The 20632-nt window shown below is 41.4% G+C and overlaps 1 protein-coding gene across 1 annotated transcript in view; it reads left to right on the plus strand.

Annotated features, from left to right (window-relative positions):
- LOC124554214 overlaps nucleotides 1-19419 on the plus strand; it is a 95279-nt gene extending 75860 nt beyond the window's left edge. The window contains exons 2-5 of the mRNA XM_047128282.1: nucleotides 16702-16762; nucleotides 16860-17199; nucleotides 17289-17768; nucleotides 18931-19419. Of these exons, the coding sequence (XP_046984238.1) occupies nucleotides 17105-17199; nucleotides 17289-17768; nucleotides 18931-18958 (603 nt within the window). The 5' untranslated portion in view covers nucleotides 16702-16762; nucleotides 16860-17104 and the 3' untranslated portion in view covers nucleotides 18959-19419. The remainder of the gene's footprint in view (nucleotides 1-16701; nucleotides 16763-16859; nucleotides 17200-17288; nucleotides 17769-18930) is intronic.
- Nucleotides 19420-20632: the final 1213 nt, after the last annotated feature.

The following is a 20632-nucleotide window of genomic DNA, read 5'->3' on the forward strand; positions in this document are numbered from 1 at the left end:
CGAATGCGAGTCCAGTGTGCTAACCACTGCGCCACCTCGCTCGGTACGCCATCTTGGAACCGGCGCCTGTATACCCGCACGGTAAAATTCTGGACCAGCCTGTTGGAGCCACTGTTTGGCAGCGTGCACAATGGAGTCTTCATCTTCAAACCTTGTTCCACGAAGAGAGTCTTTCAGGTGATGGTCACATGGAGCCAGGTCAGGACTGTAAGGCGGGTGTTTCAGTGTTGTCCATCCGACTTTTGTGGTTGCTTCCATGGTTTGTTGAGCGACATGTGGCCGTGCATTGTCGTGCAACAGCAAAACATCCTGCTTTTGCCGATGTGGTCGAACACGACTCAGTCGAGCTTGAAGTTTGTTCGGTGTCGTCACATATGCATCAGAATTTATGGTGGTTCCACTTGGCACGATGTCCACGATCAAGAGTCCTTCGGAATGGAAAAACACTGTAGTCATAACTTTTCCAGCAGAAGGTGTGGATTTGAATTTTTTTTCTTGGGTGAATTTGCGTGATGCCACACCATTGATTGCCTCTTCGTCTCTGGTGAAAAATGATTGGAGCCATGTTTCACCACCTGTCACAATTCTTCCAAGAAATTCATTTCCACCATTCTCGTACTGTTCCAAAAATTCGCTGCATACCGTTTTCCTTGTTTCTTTGTGAGCCACTGTCAACATCCTGGGAACCCACCTGACACAAACCTTTTTTAACGGCAACACTTCCAGTATTCTGCAAACACTTCCTTCCCCTATCCCAACGTAGCGCGACAATTCGTTCACTGTGATGCGTCTGTCAGCAGTCACCAATTCGTTAACTCCCTGCACATTGTGTGGAGTGTGTGCAGTACGAGGCCTGCCGCTGCGAGGACAATCCTCAATATTGCCGTGCCCGCTTTCGTCACGTAACCTGCTTGCCCACCGACTAACTGTACTGCGATCCACAGCAGCATCTCCGTACACCTTTTTCAGCCTCTTGTGGATGTTTCGCAGTGTCTCGTTTCCACAGCACAGGAATTCTAGGACAGCACGTTGCTTCTGACGAACGTCAAGTGTAGCAGCCATCTTGAAGACATGCTGTGACGGCGCCACACACGGGAACAGGTTGAAGTAAGTTTGAAAACAAGCGGGAAGGATGTGTCAGCACACTGTAAAACTTTCACACATGCGGAATGAAAACTGTATTTTTACAAAAATAGTGTGCATTTCTATTGTAGTGACCCTCGTAGTTTAATCACTGTTCGCAGAATTTCGGCATGTTGAGATGGTGGACGAATACTTTATGAACTAGCTCTTGTATTACATTTTCTATTTTGTTTACCTTGCTGTCGATTTGGATGTATTTCTTTCCTTGCTTTTCAACAAAAATGACTTACCGAGGTACTTTTTACATGACAGGCTCTTTAGGTTTTGTATACATTTCTTTTCATGTTACAGTGAATTTGTTTTCTAAAAGATACACAGCTAGACGAATACATTTTGGACTCACTGTAGGTAGCCACAGTATCTTGGTCAATAACAAGCATCTTTCTACCTTATGGGTACAGTGTTTTGGTCAGTAGCAAACATCTTTCTACCTTCTACTTCCAAATACCTATTTTTGAGGTGGTTTGCTCCTTTTAATGTTTGGACTTCTACCTGCATTACAAGCACGGTAAGCAACTACTTCTGAACTGTGCTCCCCTGTACTGGTTTCACCGTCACCTTTTATTGCTAGTACCAGTTTACTTATATTGCTGTTGCTGCGAATATACCGATTTCTTTTAGCACCACATCTAGGCTGGATGTTAGTACGCCATCTTCCAAATCTGTGTATAACGGTCCCTAACTATTTATCTCCCCCCCCCCCTCTACCATAACGTCGTTAGAACTGGAATTACCACATATTTATGTTAATTGTCTTCATGTGTCTATTTTTAATCCAGATTTGTATTATTTATATTCGTGGCAAATACTATTATTGCCGGCCGAAGTGGCTAAGCGGTTCTAGGCGCTTCAGTCTGGAACCGCGCGACCGCTATTGTCTCAGGTTCGAATACTGCCTCGGGCATGGATGTGTGTGATGTCCTTAGTTTAGTTAGGTTTAAGTAGTTCCAGGGGACTGATGGCCTCAGATGTTAAGTCCCATAGTGCTCAGAGCCATTTGAACCATTTTGAAATACTATTATACACACATGCTACTGTTTCTTTTAAAATCTGCGCACTATAGGTAATGATTTTGCTGCGTCTTCTTCCTTGCGTACAAAACTTACCTTAAAACAAAATTATCCTGAGGTTTCAAGCACTTATTTAAGACTTTGACGTAGTCTCAGCAAATTAACATATTCGGTTATACAATAGTAAAAGTGTATAGCTGAATTAATTCTAATTTCAAAGAAAATAGGAAGAGGGTTAGGAAGCGCTACACAGAAACTGAAATGTGCAATCGACAAGTAACACAGTGGGCGTCAATCCACGAAGGATATGAATTGATCTGAGGCAGAATGGCACTTAATTTTCATTCATCTGAGCCTGTTGTATCCAAAATGTACTCCAGGACACATTTCTGGACACATACGTAGACTCACATACCTCTGTTGGCTTAATATAGGCTCCAGATCGTCGACACTCCACTTCAAACATGACTTTTCGTTTCTTTTTTATCTTCCACAAATACCTAAAAGTCAATATTTGATACAGTATAGAGTTCAAAGGAAGATTTATAGCTGAATTTGACACTCCTTGTCTAAGTGATCACACTTATGGATGTTAACATTAAGTTACCTGTACTAAATCTTAGGAATACTTGAAACAGGCCGTGTAAATGAATACCATAATTACTATAGAAGTCGTTTAAACTGAGACCAAAAATCAATAAACAACTTAAATCTATATATTCATTACAAAATTGTTGACTAAAAGTTAGCCGGCTACGGTGGCCGTGCGGTTCTAGGCACTGCAGTCCGGAACATCGGGACTGCTACGGTCGCAGGTTCGAATCCTGCTTCGGGTATGGATGTGTGTGATGTCCTTAGGTTAGTTAGGTTTAACTAGTTCTAAGTTCTAGGGGACTGATGACCTAAGATGTTAAATCCCATAGTGCTCAGAGCCATTTGAACTAAAAGTTTCTATATAAGTCCCATCAGTTCAGCTGCAATTTCGCATCAAAATCTGATCATCTTTTCCAAATAGTTTTATCAGCCACCGTTTGTGAATGAAAAGGTATGTTATAGTTAACTCCATTTCTGTTCTGTCTTACCTGTGGATTGGGGCGTCCTGGCGGATGACTCAGTTTTTGCTTGTACTTTTTGTTCTGTTAAGTCACAAACACGTTCCTTCAAAGATGCATGATTCGACGTTGTAATTGAAGTCACATCAGATTCCTTACTGTGCTCTGCAACTTTAAAACTGACTTGCGTGTCTTGAGATTTGCTAATGTTGTACTTCATCCAATTTTTGTTCAGATAAATCTTTTAATTTGTTTTAAATCGCCATGTACTTTCCTGGATTGTTCATGAACATCAATGTGAACCAAATCGCATTGTTAGGATTTAACTCCTCTCTTAGGCAGATACTTTCGTTTGTAATTGCAACTTCGGATTACTTATCTCGGTTTTATACTGCTTGGCATTATTGTTAGTTGATATTATTTCCGCTTTTAATTCGTGACCCTGCGCTGGATACTAGAGTTTAAATCAGCTTTTATAGCATCTAGTTTAGTGTTTAAAATTTCACGGAAACTCTTAAAACAAACAAAAAAATTGTCGTGGCAAACTTTTTCAGTCTGTTCTGTGCCACGTCTGCAGACTTACTGCCTAAATTAAGAGAGTAATATTTGTTGTGGGATACAGATGGTTTTCTTGCATTAACATTGCCTGATATCAGTAATGCTCCTTAATTGGAAGGTTAGCCATGGGTATCAATGGCTGTAACAACGTCTTACGTGAATAATTTTTGTCTCATCTTCATTTTTGCGCTTCACAAGCGGACGACTGCTTATGAGTTTGTTTCATAGGTCGTAAAGTGCCTTTCATTTTTAACTTGAGATGGAAAATAAATCCAGCAGGGCCTATATCTGTTGTTTACTTTTTTGCTATGTCTCCGAAACAAGCTTCAAACCAGAAATATCTACGTACCGAACAGCTTTTACGTTCACTATATCAAATCGTACTATAACTGTACCACTAGGAGTAGGTATTATTGATCCAGTAAGCATCCAATCGTTCGAGTACTTTTCACAGTTTCAGGTCGTTTTTTTTGTCTCGCTGATAGAGGTTTTCCACGGACTTTCCACTCTCCAATCCGAATGTTCTGCCCGAAGTTTGGCAGAAACATGGCAGCCGTGGCGTCATTGGCTCTCTCAGCACTGCTAGAGATCTAACAGTGATCTCTATGTTATAGTGTTGTGCAGGAAATCGCGTATCTGTTACAAATCACAGTGAGTGAGACACAGATATCACAATGACAACTTTACAGAATCTAACTGCGATTTCAGTCACAGCAGTCGCAAGCAGCATTTCACATTCAACGCTGTGAGCCATCTACTGGCCGAATTTCTGCGACTTCAGTGACAAATCGCAAGTAGCAACTAAAAAGCGCAGTTAGCAGTGTCATCTGTTGGCCAAAGTTCGTACTACGCTCCTTCCCTGCGATTCGCAGTCTAGTCCAACTGCGATTTCTGAGACAAGCCGCGACTAAAAGTCGCAAGTAGCAACTAAAGAGCGCAGTTAACAGTGCCATCTGTTGACCAAAGATCGTACTACGCTCTTTCTCTGGGATTCGCCATAGAGTCCAACCGCGATTTGTGTGACAAATCGCAACTAGAAGTCACAAGTAGCAACTAAAAAGTGCAGTTAACATTCTTTTCCTAGTGCCATCTGTTGACCGACGTTCGTACTTCGTTATAAGAACCTTATGCCTCACGAGATCTACGTACTGTGAGTACAATATATTATATGACGACATTCACTTGACGGCATGCACATTCAGCACCAGTTATGGTTGGTCAAACACATCTGTGACACTGAATGTATTATATCAGTAAGAAGCAACATTGTCTTTTTCTCCTGAAAATATCATTTAGAGACAAGTAACCTAAAAAATGTGTTTGATTATGTTTCAAATATGATAGTTGTGTTTGATTATGTTTCAAATATGACAGTTGTGGTTAATACTCCCCATGCCTACAGGACTTTGCAATGTTAACACAGCAGAACTCGGACATCTGTAGAAGTGTAATGAAATAAAAACAGTAGTATTGAGTCATGTGAATGCCTCACTTTAGTTCCGACACAATTCAAGACTCTGGAGAAAAATTTTACACCTGGTGTTCTACATGGCAACTGCACAAACAAAAACTTTTTGCCGACACTACAGCCGTCTACATAAGTAAGCTTTTCCTGTTACCTTGAAGTACTGCACTTAAACTATTCCTGATTTAACTGTAAGAACCGTGAAACTTCCTGGCAGATTAAAACTGTGTGCCCGACCGAGACTCGAACTCGGGACCTTTGCCTTTCGCGGGCAAGTGCTCTACCATCTTTTTTTTTTTTATCTCATTTCGTTCGTTATAGTTCGTTGCAATTGTTCGTGGCGGACGTCCCCTGACGCCCGTTGAAATTCATTATTGATCCATTCACTCAGTTTTATTATTACAGAGGGCAGCAAACACTCTGACCGAACACGCTGAGCTACCGTGCCGGCGCCATCTGATCTACCGAAGCACGACTCACGCCCCGGCCTCACAGCTTTACTTCTGCCAGTATCTCGTATCCTACCTTACAGAAGCTCTCCTGTGAACCATGCAGAACTAGCACTCCTGAAAGAAAGGATACTGCGGAGACATGGCTTAGCCACAGCCTGGGGGATGTTTCCAGAATGAGATTTTCACTCTGCAGCGGAGTGTGCGCTGATATGAAACTTCCTGGCAGATTAAAACTGTTTGCCGGACCGAGACTCGAGCTTCTGTAAAGTTTGGAAGGTAGGAGGCGAGGTACTGGCAGAAGTAAAGCTGTGAGGACGGGGCGTGAGTCGTGCCTGGGTAGCTCAGATGGCAGAGCACTTGCCCGCGAAAGGCGAAGGTCCCGAGTTCGAGTCTCGGTCCGACACACAGTTTTAATCTGCCAGGAGGTTTCATATCAGCGCACACTCCGCTGCAGAGCGAAATTCTCATTCTGTAAGAACGGTACTTCCCACTTTCATATCAACAGCCTCAAAATGCATACACTAGACCTCGGGCTATGTTACAGGTCAGTGTCACACCAAGATCGTGGGTAAAGGGGACGGCGGCGGCGGCATGTCACTCTTCAACAAGTTTTTACCAGTAATTAAATGGAGGAAAATTTACGGGTATAGGATGGCATAACATGTGTCAAATGAGATTTTCATCATTCACTCACTGAATTTAACATTTATCATTCCTTTAAAATCGCATAAAAACTTCAGTTAAACACAGTTCAATCACTCATTCTGCACACTTATTTCGTAATTATGGCACTTTTGAACTGCATATCCTCTAAGAGCTGTCTTGAATCTTCACGATTCTCTCTCAAGAGCCTTGATGTGGATAGATACGTGCAGCAACCAGTAATCAGAGTCAGAACTGCGTCTGCAAAATCACAAGGATTATTAAACAATTTTGCTGTCACTAATTACAAGCAATGTCACTGGCAGAGTAGTATTGCTAATATTTCCTGTAATGAAAGCCACTCAATGGGGGAAATTTCAAAGATGCAACAGCGATCTCACTTAAGTAATTAAGTTCATCGAAACACTTAGAAAATAACCTCTTGTCTGATGAAGACACTCTAAAAACGCAGTGGCAATTTCTTCAGATCTGTTGACAATGATATTTGGAATTAGCGCTTTGCTGAGTGACTGAAATGTAGTTCGGGTACCTGTGAACATAATACATTAGAATTCATTTTCTAAAAACGAACTGTTACAAAATTTTGTACACGGCTGCACGTTCAGAGACCGTGAATAGTTACAATTGAAAGAAAACAGCCCTCAGTCATTATTTTTAACGAATTAACCGGGTTTCGACCCTGCTAGGAATGTATTCCTCAGAATTTAAATCAAAGAATGGTCTATAACTGGGCTTCCCAACCTTTTTAGCTGGCGGACCCCCTTCTTCAGTCGAGAATCCATGGCGGACCCCTAGTCAGTCAAGAGCACAGTAACTTTAAGTTTCAGAGCGAAACCCACGGGAACTGAAAGCTTCTTAATGCAAGTGCCATGTTCCCAATGACCCCCTCTCTCCCCCCCCCCCTCCCTCCTAACTATCAATAGTCTTTGGTTTAGAGATGAATGAAAACAACTTGAAATTAACGAACCAATTGGAATTCCCACTGTATCCATACACTTACTAGTGGATCTACTCCCTTTGTTCAACACACTATAGCCTGATTAAAACTACTTGGTAATTGACACTTCACACGTTGGAGCTGCCCTTCTCCAAGAGCAACGTCACATACAAAATGTTCGCTGTTGACAAGCTGCCGCTTGTGGTCTTTTCACTTCCACTGTTCGGCTACTTTTGTGTAAGGAGCATGCATATTTCGTAACAGTCGTGTGTGTGTGTGTGTGTGTGTGTGTGTGTGTGTGTGTGTGTGTGGTTTTCGTGACATCCGAAGAAAAATGTTCAAATGTATGTAAAGTCTATGGGACTTAACTACTGAGGTCATCGGTCCCTAGTCTTACACACTATTAACCTAAGTTTAACTTCCGCTAAGGGCAACACACACACACACATGCCCCAGGGAGGACTCGAACCTCCGGCGGGAGCAGCCGCGCAGTCCACGACATGTTGCCTGAGACTGGGCGGCCATTCCGCGCGGCTATGAAGAAAAGAGGCAGAGCCATGATTCGGGATACAAACACATCACGAAAGAAAAGAGGCCGAGGAATTGCCTTTAAAGGACTATTGTGACATCTTTTGTGCAATGTGTGGGAATACATTCACCCAGCTTACATGCGTTTCCAAAACCGAATTTCGTCAGCCTATGTCCCAGTTCCGCATTTGGTTGGTCAGGTAAACAGTTCAAAATCGATTCTGGAAATATGCTTTTATAAAGCCGTTTTCCAGTTCCATTTTCGTGCCAATGTAAACAGTTCGGAAAGTCTAGTTATTTTTACGTCTTTGCGTATCTACTGAACGGCAGCTATCAGTCCACAGCCGGCAGCTAGCAGCCGCCGTTGCAGCAGTGTACTGTCAGCTGGTAGCTGGCAACTGGCAGGCGGCGTGGCAACAGTTTAGCGACAGCTGACAACTTCAACTACTACTTGGACACTATATCGTGGCAGTCAGCCTCGACTGTAAACAAATTAGGAAAACAAACAGACTCTTATTTCTATATAAGAAGACAAAGCATTTCACAGAACGTAAGACTTCTTTCTCAAAGGAAACAATTCTGGCAGAGGAGGCTTACCTTTTACAAGGTGGCACGTGAAAAGTCCTCATTTGTTTACGCTCGCAGCCAGTTGCCACAATATAGTGTCAGAGTAATAGCAAGTAATTGTAATTGAAGTACAGGCAGGCCATATTTTTAACTGAGAGGACGGAATATATTGTAAAGAAATGAAATTAGCTTTAGAGATCATTTTGATTTTCGTAACAAAAATATCAGTGCCAACAGAATTCAATTAATAACTATTTTGTAAATGATAGAAGGCAGAAACAAAATTCCTGCACAGTTATAGTTCAGGTACGTCCACTGAGCATCTGCGAAGAAAAATTCTTTCTTCTTTACTATAGGTGAGTCTGTAGGAATAATAATGGAATACTAATGTGATGGTTGGGGTGCTTCTGCTGACACAATTTTTGAAAAGTTGGGTTCAATTCTTGACAACTGGAGACAGATGTCTGGTTCCGTATGTAGACAGCTTCGGTACTTAGTTTTGTGGGCAGCATAGATCGAGAATCCAGATTCACACATGGATGTTGTGGCAAACAGAAGTAGTACACGTTCTGCCTTTTCAACAAAGGGATAGTATTTCTTGTTATCCAAACGGGTCCAAAAGTGTGAGTAACTGTCAATGTCAAAACTTGATATCAAGGTAGGGTCTGTGGCAATTTCTATCAACAACTCATATTCATTTGATGATAGAATGTTCGGCTTTTTGGATACGGTGAATGGATTGACCACCCATTCGTATTTCTGCAGCTTCTCATCTTCAGCTGTCCGCAGCTCGTGGTCGTGCGGTAGCGTTCTCGCCTCCCGCGCCAGGGTTCCTGGGTTCGATTCCCGGCGGGGTCAGGGATTTTCTCTGCCTCGTGATGACTGGGTGTTGTGTGCTGTCCTTAGGTTAGTTAGGTTTAAGTAGTTCTAAGTTCTAGGGGACTGATGACCATAGATGTTAAGTCCCATAGTGCTCACAAGGGAACCTCCCCATCGCACCCCCCTCAGATTTAGTTATAAGTTGGCACAGTGGATAGGCCTTGAAAAACTGAACACAGATCAATCGAGACGACAGGAAGAAGTTGTGTGGAACTATGAAAAAATAAGCAAAATATACAAACTGAGTAGTCCATGCGCAAGATAGCCAACATCGAGATGAGTGTGAGCTCAGGAGCGCCGTGGTCCCGTGAGCAGCTGCGGAACGAGAGGTCCTGGGTTCAAGTCTCCCCTCGAGTGAAAATTTTACTTTCTTTATTTTAGCAAAGTTACGATCTGTCCGTTCATTCATTGACGTCTCTGTTCACTGTAATAAGTTTAGTGTCTGTGTTTTGCGACCGCACCGCAAAACCGTGCGATTAGTAGACGAAAGGACGTGCCTCTCCAATGGCAACCGAAAACATTTGATCGCAAGGTCATAGGTCAACCGATTCCTCCACAGGAAACACGTCTGATATATTCTATACGACACTGGTGACGGCATGTGCGTCACATGACACGAATTTGTTGTCGACCCACCTAGCTTGTACACTTGGCGAATGGGTAAAAAGGTTCTTCTACCTTGCAAGATTTAGGTTTTCTTTTGGATGTGATAATCACTTCCAAAAAAGTGATCACATCGGACGGACGAACGGACAGATAATAATTGTCTGAAAATAAAAAATTAAAATTTTCTCTGGAGGGAAGAGTTGAACCAAGGACTTCTCGTTCCATAACTGCTCGCCCTAACCACGGGACCACGGTGCTCCTCATCTCACATGTTCCTTGATGTTGCCTATCTTGCACATGGACTACTCAGTTTGTATATTTTGCTTATTTTTTCATAGTTCCACACAACTTCTTCCTGTTTTCTCGATCGATCTGTGTTCAGTTTTTTAAGGCCTATCCACTGTGCCAACTTATAACTAAATCTGAGGGGGGTACGATGGGGAGGTTCCCTTGTCAGAGCCATTTGAACCATCATCTTCAGCTGTTGGGAAATAATGCTCCAACAATGACATCAAGCTTCGGAGATGTTCCAGGATTTGATGAAACAAATTCTTCCCAAGCGCCAATGTTTTGTTTTTCAAAAACTCCTTGAGAAGAGGAAAACACTCGACCTACCCCTCCTCGACACACACTGCCCAAAATTTGATTTTCCTCTTGAATGCTCGAACTTTGTTTCACTTTGCCCTTGGAGTGAAATTTCATTTCGTTCATTTTGGAGAAAATATCTGACAAATAGGCAAGTATACACTGCCAATTTTCGTCATTAATAAAGTCTGCTAATTTCGTGTTATGCTCCAAAAGGAAAGCAAAGACTTCCAATGTTCATTCGTACAACCGAGAGAGTGCTTTCCCACGTGAGAGCAATCTCACTTCTGTGTGGAGAAGCAGGGAACGATGAAGGCTTCCCACATCTTAACACAGTATTGTGAAAAGTCTTGACTTCAACGGCCTTGATTTTATGTAGTTAATAATTTGAATGGATTCGTCTAAAACTCTCTTGAACGAAACAAGCATTTGTTTCGTAGCTGAAGCGTATCTGTGGAGAGCACAAAGACTACTGCTGCAATTCTTGGCATTTTCTATTATTTTCGTTATTGCTCCGACTGTAGGACCCGTCATAGCTTTTGCGCCGTCTGTGCACACATATATGCAATTACCATGAAAATCCGTTAGTCCTTAAAAAATCATCCAATAGACGGAATATTTCAGCACTTGTTGTGTTGCCAGGTAGTGGTCTGCACAATAAGAGGTCCTCCTCAAAACATCCAGAATATTCATAACGGACAAATGCCAATAAAATCGCTAATCCTGCAACATCAGTGAATTCATCTATCTGCAGAGAAAATGAATTGTGTTGGATGCGAGAAATAAGAGTGTCTTTCACATCATTTGACATGTCAACAATGCGTTTCTTGACAGTATTGTTTGATAATGGCACCGAAGATACAAGCTTTACTGCCTTTTCGTCTAGCATGCACACACAGATTTATGAGATTTTCTGCAATGGTATGAGCTTTGCTTGTTTTTGCCACTCGGTAACTAACCAAGAAAGAAGCTTTTAATGAATTTTCATTAATTGTTTTTGCATGAGTTTTCATGCTGTGCTGAGAAGTAGCTAGTTCAGCACTCTTCCTTTTGAAAAAATCGACGTGTTTAGCCTGGAAATCCGGGTGAGTACCTTCAAAATGACGGCGCAATTTAACTGGAACCATTGAACTGTTCGGAAGGACTCGAGCACAAATTACACACTGAGCTTTACCCTCCTTTGTCTCCATAAAGCCCATTTCTAAACAGCTTTGGTTGTACTTAAGCTTCTTGGTTATTCCACTTCCACAGGATATTGCAACCAATGGAGTACTGTCAGCGTTTTCACATAATAAATACGGCTGTGGAGCTTCTTGTGATTGTTCTCCCTTTGGTCGTCCTCCCTCCGCAGTCATTTCAACTGGAAACTTCCCTTGTCAAGGCGATGGAGAAACTGCACCCTTCTTCAATGATCCTAACTTCAGCCACCGATCCAAGTAATAAACTGGTCAAAAATCGACTTATGAAACAGGTAGTGCACTGACAAGGCAAGTTTAACATTTAATGGTGCCTGGGGCCGCACACGTGCCAGCGAGTGCTGTGATTGGTCGACAAAGCTCGCTCCGCGTATGCGTAAAAGGTTTCAGAGCCGGCGCACAAACGACCCCCGTGTTGTTGCGGAACAGTCGATCAGAGAAGCCGCATTCTCCGGCACTAAATAGTGTATGCGGTCTCACTTAGGAACCGCAAAGGCTGCTTGGGAATACAGCCTGAAGTAAAAGTACACATGTTTTTCACACGAAAAAAAGAAACAGCGATGAATTCGATTTTCACATTTTTATTCGATAATTTTACTCATTATTTTACACGATCTGGTGAAAGGTGGCCGCGGACCCCCTAGAAAGAGCCGCCGGACCCCTTAACATGGTCACAGAATTATGACTAAAAACGTATGATATCTACATCTACATTTATACTCCGCAAGCCACCCAACGGTGTGTGGCGGAGGGCACTTTACGTGCCACTGTCATTACCTCCCTTTCCTGTTCCAGTTGCGTATGGTTCGCGGGAAGAACGACTGTCTGAAAGCCTCCGTATAAGTACAGAATCATCGCGAAAGATTGGCAGTACTTATATGTCATTTATAAAATAATAAATACGCAAAAAGGGCATTAGTCACAAAGAAATTTAAGATAAAAATGATGATTGTTACTTGCGTGGTTACAGCTTGCAAACGGACTGAGGTGCTCGCGTTGACAAATGCGGCCAGGAGAACGTGGCACTGCAACGAGCGCACCATCTAGTAGCCGTACATACAATTAGGCTACTTCAATAGAAACAATGGTTTCAAAAACAGTTAGTATAAAAGCAAGTCTACTGGAAACAAATGTTTTTCTCTGCATTTATGGAAACCTACTTACTGAAAAAAGCGCGGAAAATCCCCAACACGAAAATCTGAAATGAGCTACTAGCCACTAAGCAATGAGCAAATTGTTATTGTTGTTGTTGTGGTCTTCAGTCCTGAGACTGGTTTGATGCAGCTCTCCATGCTACTCTATCCTGTGCAAGCTTCTTCATCTCCCAGTACCTACTGCAACCTACATCCTTCTGAATCTGCTTAGTGTATTCATCTCTTGGTCTCCCTCTACGATTTTTACCCTCCACGCTGCCCTCCAATACTAAATTGGTGATCCCTTTATGCTTAAGAACATGTCCTACCAACCGATCCCTTCTTCTAGTCAAGTGGTGCCACAAACTTCTCTTCTCCCCAATCCTATTCAATACCTCCTCATTAGTTACGTGATCTACCCACCTTATCTTCAGCATTCTTCTGTAGCACCACATTTCGAAAGCTTCTATTCTCTTCTTGTCCAAACTGGTTATCGTCCATGTTTCACTTCCATACATGGCTAATGAGCAAATAACAAGCACTAAAACACTGTGGTAGCCCCTTTTGCGCATGCGCGAGTTGTCGCTGCTTAGTGCGCATACGCGGATTGACGGCAGTTTAGAACTGCTCTTTATTCTGGCTCGCGGATAAAGTGTCTGCTAATTTTTGTAGTTTCTCCCGTTCTACCACTAGATGGCTGTCGCGCTAGACCAGTACCGATTGCGGCGGATCGTCGTGTGATACCGGCTTAACTGCACGCGAGGCCGTGGCAGTGGAAATCCCCACCACCACTTCCCCACGGTAACATTCTGCTGTTCTGCGACATTTAGTCGCTGCGGAAGGTTACGTTATCGCTACAGAGTATTTTCTGGAAGTGTGTTTGGCAATCTATCGTGCATCATGTCAGGAAGGAATTGTGCGTATAAGGGGTGCGGATCCAACCGGAAGGACCGGGCAATGAAATTCTTTTCTTTCCCTGTTAAAGATGAAAAAAGGTACCTTTAAACAAATTGTATTACTTTAGCTGTTGAATGAGTATCTGTCTTGTGCTAAAAATCCCTGGAAGATTAAAACTGCATGCCATACCGAGACTCTACACTGCTAGGAAGTTTCTTATCAGCTGCATCGTGAGAATGCATTCTGTCATGCACTACTCCAACAGATACACAAGCTTTACAGTCTTAATATTAAATCGGTAGAAACGGAACCCTTATAGCCTCACTTTCTCGTCCGTCCGTCTGTCTACCTACCCGTCTGTCCGACCCTTAAAACACGTTTTTCTTGAGAATGAGTAGAGGTAATTAGTGGAAATATATGTCACGTAATACAGTGTAAGGTCACTTCGTTATCTAAAAAAATTGAGCTTCTGCGCCAACGCAAGCAACAGATACGGAAATTTGTATAAAAGAAATTTTTACGTCAGACGTCACCCGTCAAAACTTATAGGGTACTTCCCGTTGACCTAGAATCATAAAATTTGGTATGAAGCAAGGTTTCATAGTACAAGCAAAAGAAAAAGTCCGAAAATTAAGATATTATATCACACCAAAAAATATTTTTGTCATTTCTTGTCCGTATGTCAGTCTTCAGACGCCGTGTACTAATGATCACGATAAGATATTGAGTCGAAATTTATGTGCCGTGCGAAGGTGGTGCAAAATATTTTAACATCTCAGTCAACGCAATCAAAAGATACGGCTATTTATGTCACAAATTCTGTTACTTGCAAACTCACTCTTGAAAATCTATAACATACTTCCAGTTGACCTAGAATCGTGAACTCTGACAAGCAATGTTCCACACTACAAGTAAAGGTATAAACAGAAGTAAAGTAAAGGAATAAGAAGACCATAGCAACATCGTATCTGCATAATGGCTTAAATTTTTGCGTGAGGTCGATTGCTGGATTTTTATTTTTTTTTATTTTTTTTTATTTTTATTTTTTTTTTTTTTTTTTTTTTTTGGATGAAAATATGAGGTCGAGTTGATGAAGTTCCCTTGTAAGTAGGATCAAAAAAGTCGTTTTCACGGATGAAGAGTCTATGTGTAAAATAGTGCAAGCCCTAGAGTTCTCAACGCAGAAAATTTACATGTTAAATGAGCTTTCTACACTGTCTGCAGATTAATGTCCTCACATCAGCGTTGAAAGTAATTGTATGTCCAGTTACGGTTCTGCATTTTTCGAAATAATCTAATTGGATTACTCCAAGGGAATCCCAGAAAACAGTGGCCATCACCTTATAAGGTGAGAAAATGGTCTTTGCCTATTTCTGAGCTCTTTCACCAGCATTTGTCCATTGTTTTGACTGCCGTTTTACTCTGGTATGTAACGATGGATCCAGGTTTCACTGACAGTCACAAATCGCCGCATAAAAACTTACTGGTCGTGATCAAACATCGTCAGACATCGTATTGAAGTGTTGTGCCGGATACGCTATTGGTAGATTGTGAGCAATGGTGGCACTAGAGCTCCTTCATAGTCAAATCTTCGTGCAGAATATTATGCTGTCGCTCAGTTTGAGATGACGACAGTCTCCTAAATCTCAAGAGTTTTTATTTGGTGGTCTTGCATTACCATATCCAGGATTTCCTTTGTGATCACCTCACTTGGACAGTCACTGCACACTTCGTCCTCGGTGCTTGCCGACCAAGTTTAAATTCATTAATCCAAAAGTAAAGAGTCTTCAATGGTGGAACAGAGTTCACGTAAACTTAATCCAATTCAGTTCTGATTTGTGCGGCAGTCCAGTCCTTCAAATCAACATGTTTAATAACAGCATGAAACTCAGATCTCTCCATCTGCAGTTGCAGTCGACAGACTGAACAATTCAGATGGCTGTCAACATTTCAACAATGAACTACATGCTTGACTTTGTTGAAATTGTTTACATGATACTTTGAATAATCAAACGTATCAGCCATGGAGGCTCAACAAAAATGTTCTATTCTTCATGAAATTTACCAGACTTACGAAACCATCCTCGTAATGTAGTCAGAAGAAAATGGTTCGGATACTCACTCTAGCCTCGGTAAGATCTCTCTCAAATTTCAGTAAGGAATCTGAAAATATCTTGTTGCCTCCATATTTTTCTTGTAGGGATCATGAGGATATAATTACGTTACTCACAATATATAGAATGCCATATAAACAGTCGTGCTTCCCCTGAACTACTTCTTAATCGAATAGAAGGAGACCATAATGGTAGAAGCAAGAGTATCCGGTGCCATCAGTTAAGTGATTTGTAGGGTATTCAAGCAATTTTGCAGATAATGTTTCATAAAAGTTCTGAAAATTCTTTGTTTTGCAGACAGGCTGCAGTCTTTTGCATACTATCAACGAACCAATGCCTCCCATTGTTAATAACCCCTACAAAACTTGCATAATTCCGTGTACTCATCCTGTAATTGTCGCTCCTAGGTATTATTTTGTTTGTTACGTCTAATTCCAGGTCCAATTAGACACTGTGAACAGCATTTATAAATTTAGCGAAACGTTTAGCATTTCATGCTTCGTCCTTTTTTTGCACATTCCTCGTGGCTGCTGTATGGTAATGTGTTATTCGAGAGCCATATATTTTTCATTTATCGTTCAACTTCATTTGTTTTCACGTCCATGCATTAACATACTTCCCGTTGTTTCTTCCTCAACAGTTTCTGTACTTACTACCCGAAGGGAACTTTATTTCAGTCCCCCATTTCGAAAAAAATATTTTTCTTGCTGACAGCAAAGCGATGTTCTTTAAAACATCGGTGCATCTGCTGTTTCTCTTACAGAGCATTAAAAAGTGAAATGTAGTTACTAAGGTGCTGATGAATAACCACATTTCTAGACACCATAATTTCTAAGCTCTTTCATCTATTAATGTCTCAGTTTTATTTAATTAGCCAGATGCGATTCCGCTTTACTAATTCGCCCTTACGTTACAGGTGTCAAGAGTGGATTCTGCGTTGTGGAAACTATTCATTGTTTGATTTGCAGCAGAGTCAGGTGCGTAATAAATTCCTATGTGCTCTTCACTTCACTGACAATTCTTTTATGAATGAGTTGAAAACAAAACAAGTATTTAACGCCTTGCCAAATCCAGAACCTCTGGAAGAGGCTGCAGACGTAGAAAACGAAGACAACAGTAGACAACACAGCGATTACGAAATGCACCAACAAGGAAGCTGTTCGCCACCTGCCCGTGAGCCAGTCCATAGTTCGCCGGATACGTCGCTGCCAACAGATTTAACACCATGAAAACGACAGCTGACACAAAGAATTAACGAGCAAAAGTTAAAATTGGCAAAGCAGAGGAAAAAAAAACTGTGGAGAATGTGACATCTTGCCATGAAGAAGCCTGATCTAAAAGCTGTGGCAACGGAGGCTGTTAAGCATAGGTCTCCAAAATGTGGAACATTATTTGGTATGCAGCTGCTACACAAGTAAGTAACGTCCTCCCGTGACGTCAAATACATTAACTATAGTGAGCTTTCTTAATAATTGAATTAAACGGTCGCACTTATTTTTTCAGGCCTTTCACTCCTTGGACGGAAGAGGAGAGACAACTGTCGTTGAGCTTATTTTATAAACGTCCTGCCGCATATGAAGTTGGAATGAAACTACCTTCGAAAAAAATTATTCAGAAGTGGGTCAGTGAAATGGATATTATAGCGGGCACAGAAACTAAACTATTCGAACATCTTGTAGAAAAAGTGAAGACAATGGATGAAAGTTGCCAAGGTTGTGTATTGGTGTTCGACGAAATGAGTGTGAGGAAGTGTCTCAGTTACTGCGCTAAGTATGATATCATTGAGGTCTATGAAGATTTTGGCAGCCTAAGACGTACGTCTAAGGTGGCAACACAGTCTCTCATGTTCCTTGTTCGTGGGCTGCCGCAAAAATGGAAATTACCTGTTGCCTTTTTTACGTCTTGTAAACAGACCAAATCTGATGTAATGAAACAGTTGCTCTTCGTTGTAGTAGAGAAACTTTTTACTCTTGGCTTAAAGGTTTGTTGCATTGTTTGTGACTAAGGGTCCAATAACCGTTCATTAGTGCGTGATCTTGGTGTTACGACTGAAAAAACTTTCTTTAATTATTGCAACAATGTTTTATACGTTATGTGTCATCTCCTGAAACGCATTCGAAACCGTTTGCTGGAGAGAGATATCCAAACTGATTCGAATGATATTGTGTCTTGTCAAGACATTATCAAAAAGTATCAACTTGATAGGAAGGGCGGCAAGGGAAGAATGTGCTGCTCTCTGTCACAAACACGTCAGTTCAAATAATTTTGAAAAAATGAGTGTTCGATTTGCAACACAGGTGTTCAGTCATTCCGTCTCGGCCACTATTCTGTCAGTGTATTCCACGTCGGAGCTTCAGAGGAAAACAGCGATGAATACAGCTTTCTTTCTGGCAAGACTGAACAATTTGTTCGACGCAATGAATAGCAAGACCCTCTGATTCGAAACCATTCGTCTGTGCTCTAAGCACTCAAAAAAGGTGGTTAGAGGGTTATCTACAGGACTCCGTGGATTGGTTAAAAACATGGAAAACTGTGAGATTCCTCCATGTTTTACGGGCCTTCAGCACACAATTCGTGCTTTGTTGACGCTGTGGAATGACAAGAAAGCGATGGCTACGAGTTCTTAACATCGCGGGTGAACCAAGATCCCATAGAAAATGTATTTTCAGTAATCCGCCAACGGTCAGGAATTCTGCAGAAACTTGCAGCACATCACTAATGAAACCTGTTGATTCGGCGAACTGTCAACTCGACGAGGACCATTCTGTGCTGGAAGGTAACGATTGTATGACCTCTTCGGCAATTAACGTTAGCACGAATGGAGACTGTGAAAAACATGTTTCGAAAAAGGCTGCACACGAAGCACATGAGCTTGTGCACGGTGCTGAATTAGAGTGACGGAGTCAGCCAGCGTCAAAAAATTTAATTGTGACGTTTGTGTGTCGGAACTGCTTAAAGGCAACAAGACTGTGGAAAGTGCGGATGAACTCTTATATACTTTACAAAGCTTATGAAACGTCCGCGGGAGACTTGGGCGAATTAAGAGCGCCTTCAGAAATTCTGACTTCCGTAGTTAGATTTAATATAAAAGTGTTCAACGACGTGTTCAAAACTGTCCATTACCAGTTTGGCGTATACTGCAGCCTTGTGAATTCAATGATGAGGGACAATGAACGTTTGGATCCTTAATTGCTTCAGCTTGATCCGTGCTCAATGCATCGAAAGTATATCTTAGAAATGCTGTGTAAAGTACGGCTGCAGAAGGAGCTACTTTGGATTTCAAACGAAATGTATCCAGCAAAAGACTCAAAAGCATCCAAACTTCGCGGGGTAAATAAACAAATTCAGACCATAACTTTCTTATTGCAAAGCTAAAGTTTAATTTTACCTTACTATGTATTATATTTTACTCTGTTTATTTTCTGTCTGCGGTTTGCTTATTTATGAATCACAGTGTCTGTCCAACACGTCTGTTAACTCTTTTAATTTCCTTTATTTCATCAGAACGGTTATATTTAATACCATATGTATCACATGATTTTGATTAGATCTGATGGGTTTTCGGGGAATCACCGACTTTTCCTCACATGATGTTCTGGGCGCAAAAGAATTTTATATCTATGGATGACATGTATTAATCGATTTCAGTTTCTATGTAATGTGATGAAATAGATCTTCCTCTTAATCACAATGTAACGTATTTCTGATTTGCATGTCCATGTGCCCATCCCTCTACAAGTACCTTATTATATTCAAATTTTCATATTCTTCGAACAATCCGCCCTCAACGGAAAAGAAAACGACATTTCTTTATAAAACTTGCCCCTGCTACTTCTTGTATGGCTTTTCTTTTAGGGGACACAGTTGCTTCGTAGAGACAGTTTTACTAAACCATCCTGGCATTTTACTCATAGTTGGCAAAAACTGGTCTGTCACCTTTCTCTTTACTGTGTAGAAACGAGTAGTTAATTTAAACGGAAGACTTGTGTAGTATTACCGTTTGGCCCTTATATTACAGAAACGGCTTTACCTCGTTAAGTCTTGCGTAACATAGGGGATAAACGCATTTTGTGACCTGACAGAACTATAAGGTAGAAGCAAATCAAGTTGTTATCAGCGTATTACTGTTGGCATTGTACAACAAAATTGATATTCCATTCAACAATATTAATGTTCTCCTCATTGTAGTAGGTTGGAATTACTTCACAAATCATCAATCAAAACTGCACGCTGTCTCTGTTAGAGGCTAGAACAACATAAAAGCGAGCATTAGCCAATGTACAAGACTCGGAAAACGAATTAGTTAAATGCGCTGACCCCAACTCAGTCATTAGCAACGATAAACACATGCTTCACAACAAACAAACCGAACCTAAAATCATTCTATGAATCGGCATGAGCTGAATTAAGGAGCAATTACTTGTGTAATCCTATTCAAGCAGATTATTGATCCTTATGTCACTGGTCGACATTTTTATTCATTCCCTATGAAATGAGGATAAAGTAGATATCATTAATTGCAACGCATATTACTGCGGCCAGTTGCAGCTGTATGCAAAACTATGCAACAGAATTATCTTGTGACACTATGTTGTAACGTCTGCTATAGATGGCCAGTTTTCAGCACAAAACCTAGTTATGAATATTGGCTCATCACGGCTCCCTATTACAGAACCAGCCAGCTGCTACAGCCAAAATTGCGCACAGCAGAGAAAGCGCAAAATTTTGTTGCAGCGCTCCTTTCCATTATTTATTAGAAGTGTTTTCCAACATTGCTTATTTGAAAAGGTCTGTCTTCTCACCGTACTGTGAAGAACTTGCCTCAGGGAAGGCCCATAGTGTCTGCG

The sequence above is a fragment of the Schistocerca americana genome, chromosome 11, assembly GCF_021461395.2.
Source record: "Schistocerca americana isolate TAMUIC-IGC-003095 chromosome 11, iqSchAmer2.1, whole genome shotgun sequence".
Lineage (NCBI taxonomy): Eukaryota > Metazoa > Arthropoda > Insecta > Orthoptera > Acrididae > Schistocerca > Schistocerca americana.